The sequence below is a fragment of the Anabas testudineus genome, chromosome 2 (genome assembly GCF_900324465.2).
Source record: "Anabas testudineus chromosome 2, fAnaTes1.2, whole genome shotgun sequence".
Classification (NCBI taxonomy): Eukaryota; Metazoa; Chordata; class Actinopteri; order Anabantiformes; family Anabantidae; genus Anabas; species Anabas testudineus.
Genome location: NC_046611.1, coordinates 19,545,562 through 19,569,958, shown reverse-complemented (window position 1 = coordinate 19,569,958; position 24,397 = coordinate 19,545,562). Strand labels below are relative to the sequence as shown.

The window sequence follows — 24,397 nt, the reverse complement described above, 5'->3', positions numbered from 1 at the left end:
GCTGTGGATGCTCTGGATCATATTCACTAAATGCCATACACATATAACAAACGTTTTAGAAATGTATGCTGCTGGCTAGCCACCTTATAAATCCCGAAACACAACATCGATGACAGAGGTAATAAATTATGAACAGATGTTTGAAGCATAAGTCTTGAAAAAATGTGAATTCACCTTGTTTGCCCCCAAATTTGTATCCCATAACAAGCTTCAGAAAAGTGTAGCCATATACAGTGCTTGAAGACAAATCTTCCCTGACCTGTGGGTCTGTTTTCTAATGAAACACTTGAGCCTGCCTTTGAAGCTCTACTAAGGACACTTGCAAGACCACAATCTTTGATCAAACAGGAAATAAGTTGGCCCCTCCACCTGACCCGGTCTGTTCCCCACACACATGATAAGAAGAAAAGATCGACTGACTGAAGTGCAGGTTGAAGGCAAATGCCAACAGCTTCAGATGGAAAAGAGAGAGGGGAACGAATAGAGACTATTACGCTCTGATCCCTGGTCAGCAAGCAGAAAAATAATCTTTGTGGAAACGTGCTTTCAGAGAACAACAGCATACATGATACATTATGAAATGAAGGTCATACCACTAATAAATGTCATTAGGTTTGTTGGATTAGTCAGAAAAAGACAAGAAAAGGTGATATTTACACTGCCTGGTGGATGACTCGGGATTTCTCTAGTAGGTACTCAGATATCTGCGCTCCCACCACTGTTCCGCCGCAGGTAAACTTCATTTCCAGGTATTTGCCGAAGCGGCTGGAGTTGTCATTGATGACAGTGCAGGCATTTCCAAATGCTTCCACCAGGTTGTTGACCAACAGGATCTTTTCCTGGAGCGTCCGATTATTGGCCTGAAAAAAAAAACATTATTCCAGCTACTGTAAGTAAGTGAGAAATCAATATTGTGAAGGTAATTATTCTGCAATAGGTGCCTTTCTGTTGATGTTATCCCCACCAAAAGTGACACTGCCATTGCTTATGCTAATAATCCACATATAAAAAATGCAAAAATATGAATTGAAATGGAACTTTCTTTTCAATTCAGACACAAATTAAGACAGACATCAGCTGGAGCCTCAGAATAAGTAATTACACTGCTTGACATGGAGTTCTCATCCACCGGAGTAGCTCGGACACGGCTATTGCTGTTGTTGTTGTGATAATTTTATTTATAACAATATATGTAGAGCTAATGGTGATGCAAATAATGATGAAATAACAGGACGAGGCATGTTAATTAAATGTTGTTTATGAACCATTATGACTCACCTTCCCAAGAACTGTCAGTTGTTGTACCAACAGATGAGCACTCTCTGTTTTCCCAGCACCACTTTCCCCACTGATCACAACACACTGCACACAGGAAGTCAGAGCGATTACTAGTCGCAGTAGAATAATAATAACAATAATAATGCTGACGAATCTAGTTTTAGTTCAACCAACAGCAACAAAACAAAACAAGTTCATGTTCATGAAGTTCAGAGTGAGTAAACATGTTGTGTAATGTAAATACAACATTACCTGGTCTGCATTGTAAGACACCATAGACTGGTAGGCAATGTCAGCCACAGCAAAGATGTGTGGTGGGTTGGCTGTACGCTTAGCTCCTATGTACACCTTTGTGTGCTAGAAAATAAATAAGGGCTTCTTTAAAACAGGCACATAAGAGTATTGACTATATGTTATAACATAATGCATTTGCTACTTTGGGCTACAAAGCAGTTCAACGTTTTACTCTGTCCAATATGCTGTTCAATGTTTTGTGGTGTGAAGAGAGGAATGTAAAATAAATACAAACGTGAGGCAAAGAAAGATTGAGAGGAAAATGGTCAGTGAGGTTTGGCAGAGGCAGAGAATCAGGGGCAGCGTGTGTGGAGGTGAGTCTGGGATGCAGCAGACTGAAGAACTGCGGAGGCACTAATGAGATACGCCGGGCTACACTCTGGGCACATTATTGACAACATGCACAAGCACATATGCATAAAACTGAAACACAAATAAAAGGCTATATTAACCCACCTGGGGAGTGTATATCTCCATCTTATGGAAAGGATTGACTGCGATGAGTATGTCCCCCACATATGTGTAAATTTGATCTCTTCCATAGCGACTTTGAAGCTGCTCTGTGACTGTGTTCTGAAAAAAAAAAAAGATTTGTCATTTCATTTTTCAGATATGGTTTCAAGCACTTAAATCCCAAACAAATAAATATCAAGAATATTGCAAGCCGAATAAAATTATAATTACACCAAGCAGTATGTCATTGTATTATCTTCACCTTATATGGTGATTAATTCTCCTGCCTTCATGCTGCTGGGACAGGTACATCAACAACAATAGGGCAACACCACCTCTCTCACACTCATTTTGAAGGATGGGTGGAAATATCCGCTGGCAACTAATACTGGTTGTATCATGCAGTACATCAATTCAACACTCACAGTTGATAAATTGTTAAATGTTATTTCTGAAAAATGCAGTTGTGCATTTTCTGAAGAAGCTTTTGTTTAGCAGACCAAGATGGTTAATCAGGAAAATGAAGCAAAACGTTCTCAAAAGGGAAAACAAAGCTTAAACTTAGACATATTTCATATGAGATTGAAAGTTAATTCTGTTTCTGAGGTAGGAATGAAATTTTAATCTCAACTCTGAAACCCTAATCTGCCGAAGAAGCTCATGTAATATAATCAAAAGCTTCAGAAAAGTTTTAAAATATTGTTTTGATAATGATTGTTAACCTTTCAATATAGAATAACTTATTTAAATAAGCGATAGCTAGTTAGAGTTAAATCATGATTTATTGGTTAAATGGCCCTAACCTCATGACTCCAGACAGTTTTTTTTTTACATATTTATTTCAGTTTCACATTTTCACATCCCCAGAGGTCAAAGTGCACCGTTGCTTTTCTTACCTCGTCTAGAACTTCTAAAGTGGCGAGGTCATCCACCTCGTCCGGGTCTGACTGGGACTTCATTTGGCTTCCTTTTTTAGTGTGGATGCGCTCATGCCTGGAATGAGCGTATGATTTCATGTGATCACTGGCAATATATTACTATTTAGTTGATGGTCATGGTAATTGCTATTAACCTCTGCTAAACCTCCATTTATCAGCAAACTAATTATGGATGGTGGTGAAGTTTAGGGCTAATCAACTGCTATAGTTGGTTTACAGTGCAGGTCATGACCTCAGTCTCTCTACGACAGAAAACAGAGGAAACACTGATAATAACACGACGCAGAAAACAAGTCTAAAATTAGCCCATGTATAACAGTAAATACATGTGCCACTACAACAAGATTGTTGACTGCACTAACAAAGCCTACTGTCATCGACTGCTACTGTGGCAAAACGTTCATATACTGTATGCGTGTTACCTGTCATTACTGCCTGTGCTTCTCTCTGTCTTTCCATGATGGCTTAAATGACAGAAACGGGATTAACATTTCATGACTGTATGAATACTTTCTGGTCCAATATTTTGCCGGATGTGATACACACTGTGCAGTCTAAATCTCGAGTGAAACTGAAACAGGACTGCATCTTTTATATGTGAGGTTGACAGGCCTTGTGAAGCATCCAGCAAAGGGGGTAATTTGGATTATACAGTGTGCGAAAGTTAAGCTGCAGCTTGATAAATAAACCCCACTGACATGCAGGTTTGCAGATTTTGGTTCTTATAGTAAGGATTAACACTTTATGGAGAGTGAGTATTCCACTTGCACTGCTGAGAAGTAGCATTAGCATGACTCCTAACAAAGATAAAGAATATATCGACATGTGAAACTGTATATTGGAACAGAAACATATATGCACATAGAGCAGTACCTTGTTTTTTCAATGATCCCTATTTGTTGGTTCAGATCAATGAGTTCAATCAATTGTTTCTGCAGTATTCTCTCTCTGCCAACAATCTGTTTGATGAACACATGCTGCAGGAGGTCTAGCACATTTGGTCTCAGCTCAAAGTCCTTAATAAGACATCTGTGGGGAGGAGGAAACAAAGACATGGGAGTAGAAGAAGCGCAACGACTTTCTTGGATTAATATTCAAAACATCTGGTTTTGTATCATCAGTGGGATTATTTATCATTCACAGAAGGATAACAAGCACCCCAGCATCCACACTCACTTGCAGATGAAATCATTAAAGTCGTCTGACCAGAGCTCCGGCTGGAGGAGTGTAGGCGGAGGATTTCTGTTAAAGGAAGAAATGAAAAAGATAAATGGAAAGATAAGATGAGATTAGATTTATGCAGGCGGGGTGGCGAACAAAAGGCCGGGGCACAGAGTGTAACCATGGAGTGAAATCTTAACACTAGAACTATTCATCATCGAAAGGCATCCAGAGGCATTTCGGCAGTGTCAATAACAAACAGCCCTCCACCTGTGCAGCTGGGTGGTATTGATAGAGCCAATTTTATGACAGTAAATCAGTAGTCAGTCAACACTGAGAATCAAATATAGCCAGATCTTATAAGTTTAAGGCTACTCTTGGAAAAATCCCACTCCAGCAGTCACACGTCGTTCAAGGGTCAAACATAACAAGCCAAGGAACAACAGAGCTAATTTGCTGTAATTCCTCATTCTGCTTTAAGTAGCTTTTTACAAGAGGGCTCCTGGCAAGTGGTAGAGAAGTGAGTGCTGCCTGCTAATGCAGCAGGGCCTTTTTCATGTCGGCTCTGACAGCGATAAATTGGTCTAATGAGAGGACATACATCTCCTGTTTATCACACAACACACCCAATACAGACAGCAAATGCATCAGACATTTATTTGTAGTCTGGTAATGCTGTGACTATTAAAGTGTCTTTCTTATCTGTAAGAGAAACGGGACCCTGTGGAGGCAAAACATCACATGTGAGCTATTTAAACTGTACAATTATTTCATTTCTTTGTTTATTTTCCTTAGATAAAAACATAAAGACATACTTGCTATCATATATCTATAATATCCTGGACTAAATATTGTGTTTTTCCAGTTCTATTCTCTTTTGCACATAACAAATAGTAAAAGTTTAATGACTAGTTAGGAGAGGTTCAAACATTTGAGGTTCATATCTGTACTTTTTGTCTAATTCCAGTCTGGTCTTCCTGTTCTTCTTGCTAATGAGTGGTTTGCATCTTCTGGTGTAGCCTCTGTACTTTCTTAGTCTACCCGTTCAACGTCCGTTCAACACCAGTGGGTTCTTTCTGGCCAATCTTTGTCCAATGGCTCTGATTGATTTTCCATCTTCTCTTATCACAATTGCTTGTTTTTCACCCATAGACAGCTGGTCTGGTTTTTGTGTTGGTTACACCTCTAAACTATAATTTCAGTCTGAACAGGCAAAACCCAAATATGAAACTGAGATTAGAAATTCAGTGCTATTTATTGTTTGAATAATCAACATTCACACCTGATCAACAAAACACACCTGTTAGTCTCATGTTCCAATACTTTTGCTCACATGAAAACAGGGTAGGTTTAAACAAAAGGCGCTCTCTTCTAAGTTGTTTATCAGATCCAGACATAAATACCTGGAAATAAAAGCTGAAATACGGATATTTTGTCTAATATTCTTCTTTTGATGTCAAATCCAAATGTTTTCAATTTTAGGAGTGTATTTCTGTCCTGTGGTCTCCCGCTAGTTTGACATGTTCATATAAGATTATGTTTCTATATAACTAAACTGCAAATCAAAACGTAAATTAAATGTAATTCCTAGTTGGACACAAGGATGAACTGATTAGGTCATAGAGTAGAAGGCTGGTCAAAGGTCTCGTAAATGCTTTATAAATCGAAACATAATTCATATTATCCATCCAATGGCAAAGCATAATTTTAAGAGTGGTTTAAACATGCGATGTTTAATTGTCTTTTCTAATAATAGGTTAAATGTCTGCTTTACATGACATATTAACTAAATAACTAGCCTCAACTCTACGGCCAGGATGATCACGGAAGTGATAAAATAACAGAGACATCAGCAGGACACAATGCTAATGCTTCGTAAGCATTAGTTCACAGTAAACACTGTGCTGCTGTACTATATTGTATTGGGTTGAGTATGACCCCTGTGTGCTGTGTGGTAAACACTGAACTGTGAACAACAAATGTATTTGAGCGTTTGTAAAAACACTTCAAAATAAAAGCTTTGTCTTGATAGTCTTTTTATTTGACCAGCCTCAATTAAGTAAGACAGGGTGTTGTTCAGTCATTGCCCTCAATGTGTTTTTTTTCCGAGACTGCTTGAGGAACGGACCCAGAGTAGTGAGAGGAGGGAAGTGAGGAGTGTGAGCAGAGAGCCCGAAGCTCTGACTGCAGCAGTCACATAGATTCTGAGAAAGCTGTGTGATGGCTCCTGTGGTGCACGACCCCCAGAGCAAATGCACCGGACAGCTATGACACAGGGACTGTCTGCTTGTGTGTGTGTGTGTGTGTGCGTGTGTGTGTGTCTATCACTGTATGGTGTGCAGTCTGCACACATGCACAAAGTGCTATGCAGTTTAAGATGACAGTGACTGTGAGTGCATATCCAGCGCTCTGCTTTCACACTGGAATCAGGAAATGATAAACAATTACATTTCACCTTCAGCCCACAGTAAATACAGACAAGAAAGAGCTGCCTGTTCTCTCAGCAATGAACAGGATCAGTGCTAGGAGGGGAGGGGCTTATGGATAAGCCCCCACGAGTAGAAAAAAATTGAAAAGAAAAGACTGTATTTTGTCTAGTGACAGTCTGTATAGAGAAGCAAATCACTGCACTGAGGTGCAGGAGATGGATTTTCTGGATTGCACTACACACACTATGCATTATGCTGTCTTTACATTCCTCTGCCTGTGGAAGAGGGATGTAACAAAAACACACCCACCACTGTCTGCAGAAGTGGAGTGAATACAACGTCAATGATTTAGCTCTGCTGTTAACAAGGGTTGTATATGTTTTGTTTATTGCAGATCTTAATAAAAACGTATCAGCTGCAAAGATGAAGCGATGAATAAAATAACAAACAAACAAACATTTCACTGGTTCCAGCTTTTCAAATGTTAAAGTTACTCAGAAAATATCACGTTTTTTGTACTATTTCTTCAACTTATCCATCAAGTGAAAATGATTGGTGTTGTTTTATAATTCCATGTAATTATTACTATACCATAGATTGACTGTGTGCCAGATGTTAAAGTAAATTATAGTCTTTCCCAATGCAATTAGTGCGCTTGTCACAAAGCTGAGAAATGCTGACATGTCATGTCTATAGAGGTAAGAATCAAAGGTATTTTTATGATAATATCAGCTGAGGCCAGTTGCTGCTACATCCCTGTAAAACATACTACTGCCTTTACATCATACCGCTCTCAGACAGCACAGTGGCTAACAGGAGGGCACTGTGACCTTTGTTAACAGAAACTAACCTGGGTATTTTGAAAAGCGCTCTCATCGGGTGGAGGTCAGAGAGTGGTGGGTCTCCATCTCCCAGCTCTATGGCGGTGATGCCAAGTGACCAAACATCGCAACGAGCATCGTAGGTTGAATCCAGCTGCTGCTCACAAGCTATGACCTGGAGAACAGAATAATAAAACAGTAACTAATACTACTACTTACTAAGAGAGCTATGTAGATGAGTCACGTTGATTAAGACGTCATTTAGAAGCCTCTGTGGTAAAATAAACCCAAATAATATGCTTATATGTATTCGTTGTTTGTCGCTACTCATTCTTACAACCCACAGATGCATTTTGTGAAATTGCACCTCTCTGGTGATTTTAAGCCTTTACCCTTAACAACAAACAAACGGAAGATTAGAAGTTGAGATGAAAGGCCTGATATCGCATTATACAGTGAAGAATTGTGGATAGCATGGGGACTATTGTTGTGATATTTGGGCCTGCATCCCCACCAGGGAGTCACAGTCTTGTATTGTTATTGGATTTAGTCATTTTTTCAGCCTCCGTGCACACACATCACAAAGTTAACAAACACGTAATCACAACAAAATGCTACTTCTGGGGTTGTCTGATATCTAAGAAATCAGAAGAATTATAACAGGGCTGAGCCCAGGCTGTAGTCTACACACACACACACACACACACACACACACACACAGAGTCTACCATCAGTGTCCTCAGGGCTACATGGTACCAAATCAACAATGTGAATCTCCTCTGAGTGGGAGGCATGTGTACACGTAACCACACACCTCCAGTCCCTGTTACTGTCAAATGTCTAAAATCAATAGAATTTCTGTTCCCAATTTTCAGGTGGCGTGTAGTTAATTAGAGAAACACGCATTAACAATAATACATATTAACACACAACTGTACACACTCCAAAACACAAAGGTTCTGATTATTCTGTCATGTGAATAAGTAAAAAATGTCCAGAACAGATAAAAAAGGAAAGAAGGAAAAGAAAGAAATCAATGTTAACTTTGTCCTTAAGAAAACTACTGCAGAAATGTGATTTCAAATTGCTTTTGAAGCAGCATAAGTCATTAATCAATAGGTCGCAAATAGGTCTCATCAAAAAAATAAAGCTAATCCAAACTGTTTAACATAAGATCACACAATGTCTTACCTCGACTCTCCTTTAGAAACGTAGGAAGGATAGTGTAAATTAAATACTGTATATAAATAAATCCCCAATGTCAGTGTTTAGTACAAACAAGAGTTTCTTCATAAAAATGCTATAGATCCTTGTCCAATAGTCTCTGTCCTGAAAAGCACTTTCAACCAAAACTTTAGGAGTCTTACTCAAACATCTTACTCAAATGAGATTAAAATCCTTGAGTCACGACAGAATATGTCACACAGCACATATTCTAATGCACGATTTGCACAGCATGCAAAGCTCATGTAAAAGAGTTTATTTGGACTCTGTGGAGGGCAAATCAGCATCCACACTGGGAGGAAATCAATTGAAAGCTGGGGCTAAACAATTAGGTGTGTCCCCCATGTATATACTTGACAAGCTACCAAGTAGGATCTGCACAATTTCACTTTGGTCTTGTAAACCCTAATGTCACCAATCAATAGATGACACAATAGATGAGTTAAACAGCGCATCAGCTGTCTGGACCTATTTTGGATTTAGACTACAGTCAGCTGCAAAGGTAGCAGCCACACAAGACAACATCACAGAGCTGTTCTCTCCAGTGGGTCAGCTAGCCTGCCTATCAGCTGGTAGTTTGTCTAAGCTCATCTTATAGTCAGTGTTGAAGTTAAGGGTCCAGATGGGCAGTTGTTGGACGCCCCTATCTGCTGAGGTGTTGTGGATTCTCTTCAATGAAATATTATCCTGACTAGATTCCCAGTTCCTGACACTGTAAAGACACCCCATAGCATGATGCTGCCACCACCATGCTTCACTGTAGGGCTGGTATTGGCCAGGTGCTGAGCGGTACCTGGGTTCCTCCAGATGTGACACTTGACATTTAGGCCAAAAAGTTTCTTTGTTCCATCAGACCAGAGAATCTTGTTTCTCGTGATCACAGAGTCCTTCAGATGCTTTTTGGCAAACTTTTACTGAGGAGTGGTTTTATGGGAGCAGTTAATAAGCTTCTCAGACTGTGTGCATTAATTTGATGTTTGTGCAAATGCTTGTGAACAAACTATGCATTTTGTTATGTATTATTATGTTTAACCAAATATGTGCATATATAGATTTTCTAATTATGTATAATGTTTACAGTGGAAGGATAGTCTTCAACTAAAAAAGATCCAAATAACATTTAAAACATTTAAACATAAAAAAAAAAAGTGGTTGGTGGTATCGTAAAATTTTGAAACATAAGCACAATTTTTAATTGAAATAAGATGAATGAAAAATAATCTCAAGCTACAAAATGACCTCATTTAACATGATTTCTAATATAATATAGGGGAACCTGCCAAAACTATAGGGCAAGCTGATGTGATGATGTAGTGGTTTAAAATTATCCACTCTAGATATGATCGTTTTTGTAGAGTGTATATGGACTTCTAGTGCAGTGAGCCATGAATAGATTGGAGACGAATAACGTAGGGCGCCCATTCCATATTTTTCATGTACATTGTGTCTGACAGTGTTATCTTTTTGATGATTATTAACTGTGACCCACTGGGACTTGCTCCAGGCTAATGTAGTGGAAAGGGAATAGGCTTCAGGAGCATTTATAGACCAGTTTTACTGTACCTCAGGAGCCATCCAGAAGGGAGTTCCCACAGAGGTGTTCCTCCTCAGACGGGTATTTGTCAGCTGGGCTGAAACACCTGCAGGGAAGCAAATATACGCTTTTAACCTGACATTTAGACTTTTAACCCCAACGCCATTTTAGCCTCACTCTCAGAACTCACAAACAATTTTCATCTCACTAACATCTTCAAAAGTTTTTCTTTCAAAAGATCAGATTGGTTGGTAAAAGTGATGATGTGTGAAAAGGAAAACAGTGAACAGTAAACAGCAGGGTGCTACTCAGATGATATAGGGCTGAATAGATGTCAGTACTTTCTAGTATGCCACTGATAGAGCTGTCACTGTAGTGACAAGGAGGAAAAATAGAACACACAAGCACACAGAAGAACATCAAGCTGCTATGTTTTTTCCTTCAAATGATAGATTGCTTTGAATTACAAATTCTTACGAGACTGCAGGAGGTTTTGCCGGACATTTCAAGAACATCATTTGAATACAACTCCTTTGTAAATAGGCTTGTTCTTTGCCTAAAGAAAGTGTTTTGTTTCTATCAGAAGAGGGTGCTTTATCCACCTTTATAGCAAGAGGACATAGTTATGACTGTCAAATCATAGGCAGATGAATTAGGAAGAAAAATAGGGTGTGTGTATGTCCTCATGTCTGTGCTAATATATGTGGTAAAAAGCCTGACAAGGAAAATGCTGACCCACAATTGTAACTTCAGTCCAGTCCAGACAAATCAGTGTTACACTAGACTGTGACGTGTCCCAGGGCTGGTTCAGCTGAAGCAGCCGGCCGTATCAGGAGCCCCAACCAGGACAAAAGCAGAGCCTGGAGGCAAAAGCTGCTGCAAACAAACAAAAGGTGATCTATTGATGCACGACACACTGCTGCAGAACACTGTCTTTGTCTTCCACATTGTGTTTTATGTGAGTCTGAATTACAGTCTCTGCAAAATTGAACTCAGCTAATTTTCTACAGAATGTGGTCAGACGGGCAACATAAAAACTTTAAGGAAAGGAGGCGGCAATTTGTGAAAAAATACCAGCAATATACCCAGATGGTGACAAATGTGTCCAATACATGACATATGTGCCGGTGTGTGCACTCTCCTTATGCAGAACCAAGAGCAATGAAAACATTTGAATGCATTTCTGTCTGCACTAAGCAGCTGTTTCTTGTCCATGGACCCTATTTTGACAATTTCATTATGGTCTCAGTGAAGTCCAGTGACATACTGGCATTGCATTGATGGGTTAAAGCCAGAGGTGGATGAGAATGGATGAGCAATGCGGAGGAAAATGGTTCTGTAACACACATCGAAAGGGATTCAAATCACGTGAAGAGGGAGACGTACACGCGAGGCTGACACACATACACAAATACACACGGTCACAACCACACGCTGTCGCTAAACCACAGAACCACTAGACATTACCATCAACCCACATTAATAAGAACAAACCCGTAATTTTACATAGATGCAGGCAGATATGCAAAAAAGCATGAAACCGTATTACCTCAGTGAACCCACAATTATCAGATCAAACTTATAGACATGCTCATCTGCTGTAAAATATATGTGAAGTATGTAAATGTGTGAGGATACAGGAACACAAAGAGCCCCCTATTAAAGCTCTCACAGTCCTGCTCTTTTCACTACATTAGCTCGGAGAGGAGCCTGGTGGGCCACACTTAATAATCATCACAGAGATAACGCTGTAAATTAGAATATTCATGAGAGACAGATGAACGAACAGCTCCTCTCATTTTTGCACTGCTCTTTTTGGGGCCAACTCTTTGCTATTTTGTTTCTCTGCTGGAGATGACTCACTGCGGGGGCTTTATCTCTTCAGCTGCTTAGTGTAGCGTGCGCCCCTCCACATGAAAAACCATTAATCCCAGTGTGACGCAGTGCCTGCGTGTAGCACAGAGGCAAGCCTAGGTCGACTCCTTTTTTATGGCCGTTTTTGTCACTCTGTTTTTTTAGGCATTGAACTAATCTGCTGCTTCAAGTTTTTACTATTTTGATAATGTTACGGCTGATTCAAATTTGAGCCGTCAGCAATGTTAAAACAGTACAGTATGTTACAGCCACTTCACTCCTACAACTGTGCATTAGGTGGAAAAACTGCACAGAGTGTGGACCTTTGCTCTTTGAATTCCTAAGCAGGCAAAGAAATAATTGGCAGATGATAACACAGGAGTGCATGTCTTATCTGCTCAGTTCGCGGCTATCTTCGTCTCAGGTGAATGACATGACTTTTACTTAATGGCACAAAAAAAAAGTCAGATTTTTGCATTTCAAATTACACCACATGCTGCACCCTAATGAAGAATGTTAGCATGGTGGCCTCAACAGCAGTACTCGGAAACAACTGAGACCAATGGGAATGCCTCTAGTTTTGCTGAAATTTTTACATTTCATTTCATTTCATGATAATAATTCAATGAATTCTGAATGTCTGAACCAGTGTTTGAGACAATCCCTTCAATACTTATCAGCACCTTTCACTGAATCACAAAACCCAACAGGATTCATCTTGCAGGTCCCATGATGTCTGTAACAAATGTCACGTCAGTCCATGCAGTAGGCGTCAATATATACTGGACAGGCCAATGTTGATGTCATAAGGGTAATGCTAAGCAGGGTGATAACTACTGCTAACTTTTAACAGAAAGACAGTTTAAACTTTTCTGACGTGCATTATAGTCACAAGATGATGCTCGTGCTGTTTGAGCATCCTCATTTAACTCCTCATATCTTTAATGGTGCTATTTTCACAGTTTAAAATTAATTATTAAGTTTCTAGTGTTTCCTCTTCTACCCCGAACCCATGCAACACATGCATTTGTTTTGTTTAGCAAGCAAAAAAATAAGAGTGAACGGCAGTGAATATACATTCTGAGCAGATAAGGTAATGTGAAAGTGGGAACATGTTACTAGTTGATGGTCTCATTGGTTTGCAGCAATTACTCTTTGCTCTCAAAATGAATGCAGTGATGATTTATTGGTGATAAAGCAGCTACTTCCTATCTGAAGTTTAGGAGCATAGCACCAACAAAAGGTGAATAAAAACCTCAAGTGTTCTCGCTGTTACCAAAAATGTTTTGATGTAATCTATTTTTTAAAGATACTGTGCAATTCTTGGATATTCATCACAACTTTTGTCAGACAAACAGTAGATACTGACTCTGGTATCTGCTGTTTGTCTAGCTGAGCGTTTTCTGAAGTACACACAAATCCCTAGATCACACAAAAACTGGTTCAACGTTGCTTGGAATGAATTGTTGTAGCACCTTCTGTGAGACATTAAAGCCTTTTACCCTGATTAATTATAGCAAGAGTTTGTCATTCTGCAAAAACACTGCTGCTGCTTTGATATGTTGGAAGAAAAATAACTGGGTGCACATTGTAGGTGAAAGATGCCACGTTTCCACTGGACGTAGATTCAAATTTTACTTTGTCTTCTCATTATGTAATAGTGTTTTGAAAACATTCATGTAAGTCCAGCTAAATTAGCCAGCGTCTTGAGCTGCAGTTAAGCCCATTTTCTCCACAACACTGATGTGTTAACCCTCCACAGGATCAGTGACCATTAGCTCCGACACACGCCATTTGCACAAATGCTATAAGAGACAGGATTTCTAAACTTACTGTAACTCGTACCCTTACTTATATACCTAAAGAAATACACAAATCTAAAAACCAGAAAAACTTAACAGTTGTGAGATGTTTTAGAGAGCAGTTTAACTAGCATCTCTAATTTCTTCCATCGTGAAGCTCGGCTTTAAAGACATGTGCAATAAACAGGTATTCAAAATGTCTGTAACAGCATTGTGAGGAGGAAGACGCTGCCGTGGAGGCTAACAGTGGCCCTGCTCTATATTAGCTACTTCACATTCACATATTAAGTGATTCCATTAATACCCCCACCTCCCCACTCCCCTTCTCCTCTTTATAAAAGAGCTCTGCACTTTGTGCTTCATGGTGAGGAAAAAGGCTTTTAAGAGAAGCCCACAATTAGAGGACTAAATGCAAACCTACACACACGTTGAGGGGGGATTTTTATTTGTAATGAAAACAGGCAGCTGGTTATTCAGCCCGTGAAGTAAACTGGGGTGAGTCATCCCTGGAAATAGTCGGATTCAATTTGCCTATGATGAGCCTTCAATCCTGTGCCGTTCGGAGCGCCTGATTTGGTTAAGAAAACCCAAAAGTAAATCAGGCCAAACACATAGTGAATATCAACAGTGTCCTTTGCTGTCTGCTGCAGAATAGAAAAGAGAGGGTGTAATGGAAAAGTATTGTTGTCTGCCATCGTGTTGAGTTGTGTAAACGTATTCCAGCCTCTCAAAGAAACTAATTAGCGGCACTATTTGCTTGGCATGTGGTTGAAGGTAATGGATTTGACCCTCTTCTGTTAAACAGAGCCACTACATGATTTTTTCCCTGATTAGGGAAGGGCAGTTCTCAAAAAGACACTGTGTTAAAGCTTGTCTCTTTGCAAAGACGCTCTACATACCAAAATCCACGAGTTTGATCCCTCCTTGCGTCGTCAGCAAGATGTTGTTGCCTTTGACGTCACGGTGGATCGTTTTGTTGATGTGCAGGTGTTGGAGTCCCTGCGGAGAAAAGCGGTTACAGGCTATTTTCTGACAAGCACCTGCCTGCAAAATTACCCCCCTATAAACCCTTTTTGTTGTTCTGTTCAACCCGCCAGTTCACCATTTCCTCTCCTCACGAGCATTCAGAAGGCCAGACTCACCATTAGGGCCTCGTGTAAGATGTAGGCAATAATGGCTTCATCCATTCTGTCTCCTCTCCTCAGCATGCCTTTGGCCAGATCTGTCACGGAGCCCCCATTGCAGAGCTGCGCCACAGAAACACACAAGGAAAAGAAGACAATGAGTAACATGAGTCAGCACTCACTGTACAGATCAGCTAAAACAATATGCTGAAATCTGGGGCATCTTAGATACGCAAAGTGTCCCACGGAGAAACAGCAGAGAACGAAAGACTTTTGATCATAAGATTTCACAGTGAGGAAAACAGATGCTGAAAGTAATTCTGTCAATCCGTGGCAGCTTATCTTTCGGAGGCAGCTTAGTGGGAGGTGAAAATCGTGCCCATGGAGAGAATGTACATTTAGTGAGGAGGGTTTAATCTTCTCTGTGGTGACTAAGCAGGCTAAATATTAAAGAAGTACAAATCATCTTGAAATGAAGTACATCCTCCTATGTTTTCAGACAATGCCATGGTTTATATTAGCAATTACTCAACATTTAGCAACCAGCATTTAGTACTAGAAACAGATTGTACTAAATTCCCAGAGCCAGAAACATTTCATTTTTGTGTACAAAAGGTGTTTTCTAGTGGCATATGGTGTCTAGATATGGACTCCACTGTCAACAGCAATTCCACTTGGAAAATTACCCAGTAGAGTATTGTTGCCAAGGCAACAATAATAACGCTTAATTTGGGCTTTCTTTCTTCACAAGATGCCCGAGGTACATGAAAAAAAAAAGAGCTCTAAGATGTCAATCATGATGCTGGAGGCTGGGAGTAAAAAAGAAATAGTAGATTCTGCACATGAACGCTGTTTGTAAACACGCAGCCAGTCACTTTGCGGCAAAAGGTGTCTACAAATGCACTAAAAACATAATCGCATCCCCCTTTTTTCTGCTACGACTTGGACTATTTTGCACAAATATTTAGTCCTAAGCACGTTAATAAACATTTGTATTACACAGGAAATCCCCATCATATCTCTTTATGCATTAAACACTTGTTCTTTCATAATTACACTAATTTCCCACACTCGTAAACTGAAAGCCTAATTGGGCAATAGACGTGCAGTGGTGTGGGGTTAGTGAGGATAAGAATCAGTCTCCTGCGGTGATCATACTAAAGAGCTCACGTTGCGCATGTCAGAAAATATTGCTAATAATATCTTCTATATCGCAGTATTTGTACAACTGTAGCATTTTTCAATACGCATTCAAAATAACAGGGTTCGTGCACAGCACGGGGCTCATAATGCAGTTTTTCTTTTCACAAGGTGGCTGGGGAGGCAGGATGTTTACCTAACACGCTTGCATGATTGTGAGAAAAACGAAATTGCATATTGGCACTAAATAGCAAAACCATGCTACTACCATTGTGTATTAGTACTCCATGGATGGCTTCTCCTGCAATCCTAACAAACAGAACTGCTGACTGGTACATTAGCACCATCATAACAGAGATATAATATTCGCGGTCGTGTGGACAAAGTGTGTGTTTCCGTGCCGCTACAGCAGCTAATTGAGCTAAACAGAAGAAGATCTAAATGACTTCTTCCATTTGGAAGTACTTTTTAAAACATTTAAAAAAGAAAACACAGGGAAAATTGCATTTCAGGGATGTGATTGTGCACTAATACACTAATTTGGCATCTAAACTGCAACTTAACTGGTCTGTGGAGACAAACAATTCTAGTTCCCAGCTTCTGTCTCGTAGTAGTTTCATTGACTTCTTTTAAACAGAAACTCCAGCTGTGGTACTATACACCAAGTCTTTGACCTTGACTAAGTGTGTGGCATAAGTGGCGTGGCAATTTCTGTTTTCTATCTTCCTATCTCTCTACCTATCCATCACAAGCCCAAAGGGCTGTTGCAGGATGGATGGCATGTATCTCAGCTGCCACATGGGGAGTTTAATCACTCCCTCTCTGCCAACACAAGCGCAGACAAACTGCAGTTAAGCAGACAATACCGCTGAGGCTTTCACAGACATCACGGTGCTCTGACAATGAGCTGCACCGGACGTCAGTCCACATCACTGCTGCCATATCACCTGTCATCATTAAATTACAAAGGGCAGACAGACGAATCCATATTAATGAGCGGTATGGTGCCCTAGATTCACCTGAACAAAACATTAGCACTCTCACTTTAGCCACAGAGCACTTCCAGAAAGTGCCCTAACATGACTGTTAACTATTCGAGACATGGTGGGACCAGTGCCTGATATGTGATTCAATAAAAGCGTTATGTAACCTTATTTACTAGATACTGTAAAGTCTGAGTGCTTCATAATAAACAAGTTCCAATTCAAACATTCACTGATATGCATCAATTTTAAATTTAAACACAGCAATGAAATGCCATAAAAAATAAAGTAGTATTATAGAAATAAACTATTATTTAAAAGACATAGCAAGATTTGCATCTTCCAGCTACATCTTAACACGTGCTGTGTGAGTTTCCACAGAACTGTCAAACAATAAACTGAATACATTGAATGCTGAGTGGAATATTTTCAATTACAAATGAGGTCAGGTGCTCGTTTAGTCATGTAAATGAAAGTAGTTCATGAAAGACAAGTAAAAGAAGTGGATGAAACAAATGCAAAGATGAAACATGCAGGACTGCACGCGGCCTTTAAAACACACAGGTGCTGACTTTTTACTCCGCTGCGTTTGATGTAGATTTCCCTGCCAGTATAAATCTACAGTGTTTTTTTACTGCCAAATTATTTTAGATATACTTCCACCATGTCTACAGAACTGAATAAGAGTGAATATCAGTGTGTGTTACATGCTGGATCATCTCCAGAGAGCAGCACTGGCACTGTTACTGTGAGCTTATCATTTACATGCACATAAAGGCTGAGGTGTCAACTTTCTGGCACAGTTTATTGAAACATCCGAACACAGGATGCCATTTAAAACCTCATTGTCGGTGAATGACTGTGGAGGGCAGGACGGAGACAGAGACTAATGGGGCTCAGTTTTATTTTGGATTTCTTTAGGGGGCACCCAACAAGGAAGAAATTTCACAAGATGCGAAGGGACAAATAGAAGTTTTCTTCACTTCACTAAATATTGATGTGAAATATAATGATAAAGTAAAACATTTTTTTCTACTAGATTTACAAACATGAATTTCAGTTTCAGTCAGTTTCTTCATTATTTCCTTGCAGATCTCTGTCAGACGGGGGAGCCTTCAGGGTCCTGCTCTTGGCTGGGTTAAACAATGGACATTGTCCACCATTGTTGTTCTTCAGTCACTGCCATGCTCAAAAGTATATGACAGTTTGCATGTATGTTGCTCTTCATAGAAACTTTTATAATTTTTTTGTTTTGTTTCATTAGTAATTCACTGACAAATCCCCAAATCTTAATGGTTCTATCAACATCAAATTCTTCTTTAATTGCCATTTGACAGATGCTGGGCAAGCCTCATATGGCCTTTTTATTTGTAGCAAGTTCTTTTAAGTCGCTCTATCATAAAAGCAAGGTTAATGCAATAGTAGTCGTCTGCAGAGGCAATCTGAGAAGTCCTTTTATTTCTGCAAAAAAATGAAACACTTAAAGTAACCGTGCCATTCTGGTCCTAGAAAGAATCCTTCATGTTCAGTTATTTCTTCTGTTTCTTGTCTGCTTCTTCTTGTTTTACCTGTGCCTCTCTGTGAACTCTCAGACCTTATATAGAGCGCACACTTCAGATCAGTCTAATAATAATAATAAAGTATTTACGTTTACAGTCTTTCTGTTGCTTCTATAATAAAAAAATGCATGGAAAGCTTGCACTTTGCATGTTTAGCTACTGAATAGCTGAGGTGAACAATCACGGTACTGTATGGCCAACAATGTAAACCCGTTTAGCAGCATTCTCATATTCACTTAGTGAACTCTAGGATTACTGGGCCCTCTTTCAGTCTGCTCTATGTCAGTCAGACCTGACCTGAACACTGAAAAACAAAAACACTGGAAAAACACAAACAACTTGTGCTGATGTCAGTTTACCGTGGTTCTCCAAGTGCTTTTTCAATAACTTATTTAACTCGGTCACTGGTAGATGTAAATTTTTGAGCTCTACAACATGCTGATGCAGTAAAATGAAAATCAAATTGAAAAAGATTGTGACATTCTGAGTTAATTAAACAATACTGAACCTATAAGCAATGGGTTATAACAGAGATTAACTTATTTTGGCCAAATGCATCAATAGTTTCTCTCTAATTACAGATATCGTTGGCACTATTATCAATGGAGGTGACAACAAAGTAGCAATAGAAGAATCTTTCAATCTATCTTTTAAAGGTGGAACTAAACAGTGGCCTTTATTTATTGGGATCTTTGGACGAAACATGGACGTTCACAATTGAAATGCACATCTAAATGAGGTTTTGATTCCTAATTAGAGAATAAAAGTCGCTCCATCTTCGCTATCTTTGAAGTATTTTTAAGCTCGTGGAGCAAAATTAGGCCAACGTACATGAAAGGTTGCCCATCTCTGCCCGCATCCGCTCTCACAAAGGCGCACGCTACACAAGCAAAGCCAAACGCTCGCAGACCCCGGTGAAGAACTAACAAGGTAGAGGATGCAATTTGAATGAATTCAGTTCATAATGAGCGGTTGGCTGTCAGCGCGGGGCAGAGAAAGACCCCTCTCAGCAGAGCTAAAGGATGGAAAATTACAGTTTAGAAAGGAGGGACAGTAACCATGGTGAATGACCACCTCACTCCCTGCTTTCCTGTCTCTTCACTGTTAAAACCCCATGTGCATCTACTTCAGAGCACACGCAAACACACTCAGCCTCACACAGCCACTTACTAAACTGTCAAGCAGGGCTTTCAGCCTCAGGATTAACCTCGGGATGTGGACTGCTGGCTGCAGATTTTTGCAAGGGAAATTTGGGATGAGGATATGCAAACCACAGTGTACACAGACATCTAAACAAAGTAACAAAGCTAAGTGAACTCCTCACACCACATTTGTATTTTTATTTATAAGAATTGACTCCTGACAGATGAAAACTAAACTAATATGATAAGAGAATCTGCAATGCAAATTTTACCAGGTAAATGTTTTTGTTTTCCTATAATGCAGCACGTGAATATTCAGCATCTCAGACTGTATTTGATATCTAAAGAAAGTGATTGCAGGGTCCTCTACAAAGGTCAGTAGGACTGACAGTGATGAAAAGGGAAAGAAACAGAAGCTGGAGAGGTGAAAACTATCTACCAGGTTAATATAACACTGCTGCTGTTGATGCCCTGATCCACTGAGCTTCAATTACAGAAATATGGACACTGTGTTCTAGCACTGGTAGAACTGATGAAGGAACAGCACAACCCGAAAAGAACATGAATGTACTGAACGTATAACATATGATACCGCAGTGATGTCAAATGAAAAGTTTCATGATGTCAAACGAAATCACTAGTGATTAGGTTTCACTGTCTGTGGACCATAAGTATCCAAACCAAATACTGCGTCAATCTATGAAGTAGTTCAAGTTCATGTTAAACCAAAAATGTCGACCTCTAAACTTAAACCTGGGGGAAAAGTCAGGGCATCACAAGACAAGACGTCCAACAAGTGTATCCATTTTTATTTCAATCCATTTCAATCCACTATTATACCTCAAAATGCCTCATTACATGGCAACACAAGTAAAAAGGCCATATGTGTGACACTTTTCTGTCATTCTTGCTGATCATGTTTACCAGACATCTCCAGGTTTCTACTGGTCTCTGTCGAAGCAGAAACACAAATAACCTGGTCAGGCAAGGCAAAGAAAACCGACATCTGCCACCATGTTAGACCCCCATAAACACTTTTCTTCCTCTGAGGTTGACCTCCATTACATGTTTGTTTGGAGTCTGACATTTCAAAAGGCCTTAGGAGGCAGTGAAATGTGAGAGATGAAGAACCAGGAGCGCTGGAGGCAAAGCTTTTTTTAGATGTAGAGAATGCCGCAGTAGCACCAAGGTCCCCTTGAACTCTTGCGTGAAATATCACAAATTCACACCTGCACTGCATCAAGAAATGGAAGATGGCTGACTCAGGTCAAATGCTGTGTTTTTGCTTAAATTTGGACTATTTTGCATGTAGTCGCTAGACACCGAATTGCCCCTCCAACCTCAAAAAATGTACAGGCAATCCCACTCCAAATCCAAACAACAGACAACAAAATAACAATAACACATTTTGCTCTACTTCGGTCTACCAGGTGTGAACTAATTCGCTGAGACTACCCCTGTACATAGAAATCTCTGCTCTGCTGCTCTCAGCATGCCAACAAACCCCCCCACCCCCAGCACACTCATGATGCTAACTGGCCTGCAACCAAATCCCCCAGGTGGCCTATAAGTAAAGTCCTAGACTGCCCTGTGGTGGTTTAAACTGTTACATAATCCCTGGCCAGATTTGGTTACTGCTGAATATACCTGGTGAGACTGGCTACGTGAACCACAAGTGGACCTTTAATCTACACTCGGCCGTAACATACAGATGAATCTACTGTGAGTTTGGGCAAACACGCCGTAGACCTTCTGTGCAAATATGATGTGTCCTACCTCCAGTACTAGCCATAATTGATCCCCACATTTCACGTCCTTCTTGTAGTACATCCCATAGAATTTGACAACATTGGAGTGATCAGAAAGAGCTTTGAGGATGTTGTACTCTGCTTCGATTTCCTCATCAATGTCCTGCAAAAAAAGAACACAAATCAGTTAAAATGACAAAAAAAGGCACCAGTCACGCTATCTTCATCTAAAGCTTTCTAGCAAATGATCGCAAAACAAAAGAAAAAGCAAATGCCATGCAATGCTATGATCATCATCAGTGACAGATGCATTACTAACATTTTCTAATTGACTGGGATCTTGTGATGCAACTACTGTGATTTGTGATTTCTGACAACATATGTGAACCTCTGCAGAATTAAAAATGTTTTTTTTTTTTGCACCTTTTTGTTTTAAATGAAACTTTCCCACAAATGAAATCACTTGTAGCACAGTTGATAATACTGAAGATCAAATCTAACGTACGTGAATCTCTTCATGAAGAGTTGGTACTCATCAGTCTGAAACTATCAATTTACAACAAGTCGAGTGCACTGACAAGAGTGCCATGTGTCTGACTGTAAGTACTGTAGGAAACTATCACCAACAGCCACAGTGCTTAGCTTATTGTAGTTTATCTTGGCTTACTATAAAGACTAGAAAGATGATAAACAGCTGTTTGAAAAATGTGAAAAGCCTATCATCACCTCTAAAGTTCATCAAATAACACTAGAGCAAGTTTATTTCTGTATAAAATGTGTAGCTTTATAGCTGTTCTGTATAGATGTCCTATATTTTTATACTTTAAATAAAATAAATGTGTTTAAAATGATGGTCCGGAGAGACCAGTAGTGTGTAGATAATTATTTCTCAATAATGAGAAACAATAGCAAGATTCACAATAGACTAATGAGATTTTAATTAACATGAAGACTGAATTTTATAGCTGAAGAGGATTCATTAGAGCTGTTAAATAAGTCAGTGTATCTTCAAAACAAAGAGTGGAGGAGGTTATTATTAGCCTGTCCAAGACACAGTCACAGTGATATTTACTTGTGTTGGACTAACAAAATATCACATGACAACATTAAAGCCCAGGACTAAGTATCTCTCACTAGATACATTCATTATCCTAACTGGAAAGTCTCAAAGTCTCATCCCACATGTTCATGTTTCTCTGCTGTACATCAATCTGTTCTTATAGCTTTAGGCAAAATATGTCTTCAGACACTTCTGCCAAGGTGCAAAATGTGATTTTTGGCTCAACACTATAAAACTCTCAAAATGAACAAAAGGAGCTCAAAACGATCAATAATACCATTCACTATTAACATTGCGGTGGTATTTCATTTTATATTATTGCATATGTTTCTCTTTTGATTTTGATTTAGATTTTGATTTGATTGGTCAAAATTTCCCAGTGTTAAAAGTTTCATTGTATATAAGTCAACTATTCATATTTTATTGTTCTCACGTGTACGTAACCATTCATTTGGTAAATACAAATTTAAATCAAGTTGCACGGCGTGATGGGAAAATTAATCCAAACAAACAGAGTGAACTGCTAAACACAAACTGAGAAATTGTTGCACTGATCTAATCTGAGTCGTTGTCTAAATCTCCGACATACACATGTTGTAAATGTGACAGATTTAGGACCACAAGACAATAACATATCCTCCATAGAGAGCGTGAACACAAGCGCATAGGGCACTCTGACTTCTGAATACACAAACAGAAATTTAAAAAATTACACTAGCAGTGTTTCAAGTCAAACTGGCATCATGTGGGACACTCAGCTTACGTGAATGGGGTCGAGAATCTTCACCGCTGCTTTACTTCCATCAGTTTTGTTGAGCACCTTGTAAACCTTTCCGTACGTCCCTTTCCCGATTGTCTCTATGATTTCCCAGGTGTCGGTGGGATCTGGAAAGTTGTCAAAGACAATCGATTTGCCTGTTTGTGGAAACATCTTCAGGAGAGATCTCCTATGGAGGAAACACACAAAAAAACACTTTAAGGGAATATACAGATGTCCAGTGTTCAAAGTGCTGTAAAAAGTACATCAGGTATCTAACTGTAGTATCATCCTGTGATACAATAGCTGGAATTAAAGGTTTTATGGCTTAAACTGTGTAGAAGATGAAAGTGGCCATTCTTTGACAGAGCTGTGGGTGTTACGGTATTAAAAGAAAAGCTAAATACGCTCTAACGTTATCAGTGGGTTAAGCTGAGAAACTCTTTTCTCTATCTGAAACACAGAAATACAGCCAGTAAACATCTTTTACACATGCAGTTGTACAAGCAGGATCCCAGTAAGTAGACACAGGGTTTTGAAGTAAATTTGAGAGGTGTGATAAATTCCTGACAGACAGAGTTTATTGCTTTCTTGTTTTCTTGAACTAGAAAAAAACAGCACTAAGTAAAGCCCTTATCTGAAAGGACACATCCATATTTCAAAAGACTGCATATGTAGTTATTTTGAAGAATGATGCCTCCAATCATTCTGCATTTAATGGGCTGGACGCCAATAAAAGATACTAAGGGACTAAACTGTGACATTACTGGATGATCTATGATGTGTTTGACTCATGGTGAAATTGAAAAGCATATCACTGATACAAATGCAAATAATATTGACAGTAAATGTGGTACAGGTTAAAAATTAATTTTAATGATCACGTCACTACTCTCTGAAGGCAGCTTATAATATTGTCAGTGAAACCAAAGGAGATTCAACCCTGTGCTGTGAGTACACGTCATACTTTCTGAAGATGTGTGCAGAATAACTGCAGCATGTAGCATTGTTTATACACAACTTCTATTTAATGTGTGTTTCCTTCTTCCATAAGCAGTGAAAGCGTGTTAGTTTGAAAAGCTGATATCAGTCACCC

At 39.4% G+C, this 24,397-nt stretch overlaps 1 protein-coding gene across 4 annotated transcripts in view; it reads right to left on the bottom strand.

Moving 5' to 3' along the window:
• Positions 1-23,490, bottom strand: part of myo3a (myosin IIIA) — a 42,936-nt gene extending 19,446 nt beyond the window's left edge. The window contains exons 1-14 of one of the 4 annotated variants that reach the window (XM_026363198.1): positions 23,308-23,490; positions 21,513-21,647; positions 14,931-15,035; positions 14,688-14,787; positions 10,162-10,238; positions 7,404-7,549; positions 4,140-4,205; positions 3,837-3,992; positions 3,386-3,427; positions 2,922-3,018; positions 2,029-2,145; positions 1,531-1,635; positions 1,279-1,362; positions 658-860 (exon numbers count right to left, since the gene is read on the bottom strand). In XM_026363198.1, coding sequence (XP_026218983.1) covers positions 658-860; positions 1,279-1,362; positions 1,531-1,635; positions 2,029-2,145; positions 2,922-3,018; positions 3,386-3,427; positions 3,837-3,992; positions 4,140-4,205; positions 7,404-7,549; positions 10,162-10,238; positions 14,688-14,787; positions 14,931-15,035; positions 21,513-21,647; positions 23,308-23,475 — 1,601 coding nt within the window. In that variant the 5' untranslated portion in view covers positions 23,476-23,490. Of the gene's footprint in view, positions 1-657; positions 861-1,278; positions 1,363-1,530; positions 1,636-2,028; positions 2,146-2,921; positions 3,049-3,385; positions 3,428-3,836; positions 3,993-4,139; positions 4,206-7,403; positions 7,550-10,161; positions 10,239-14,687; positions 14,788-14,930; positions 15,036-21,512; positions 21,648-23,307 lie in introns of all 4 variants that reach the window. The other 3 variants (XM_033326624.1, XM_026363200.1, XM_026363199.1) reach the window with 3 other exon arrangements.
• Between the last annotated feature and the right edge of the window lie 907 nt (positions 23,491-24,397).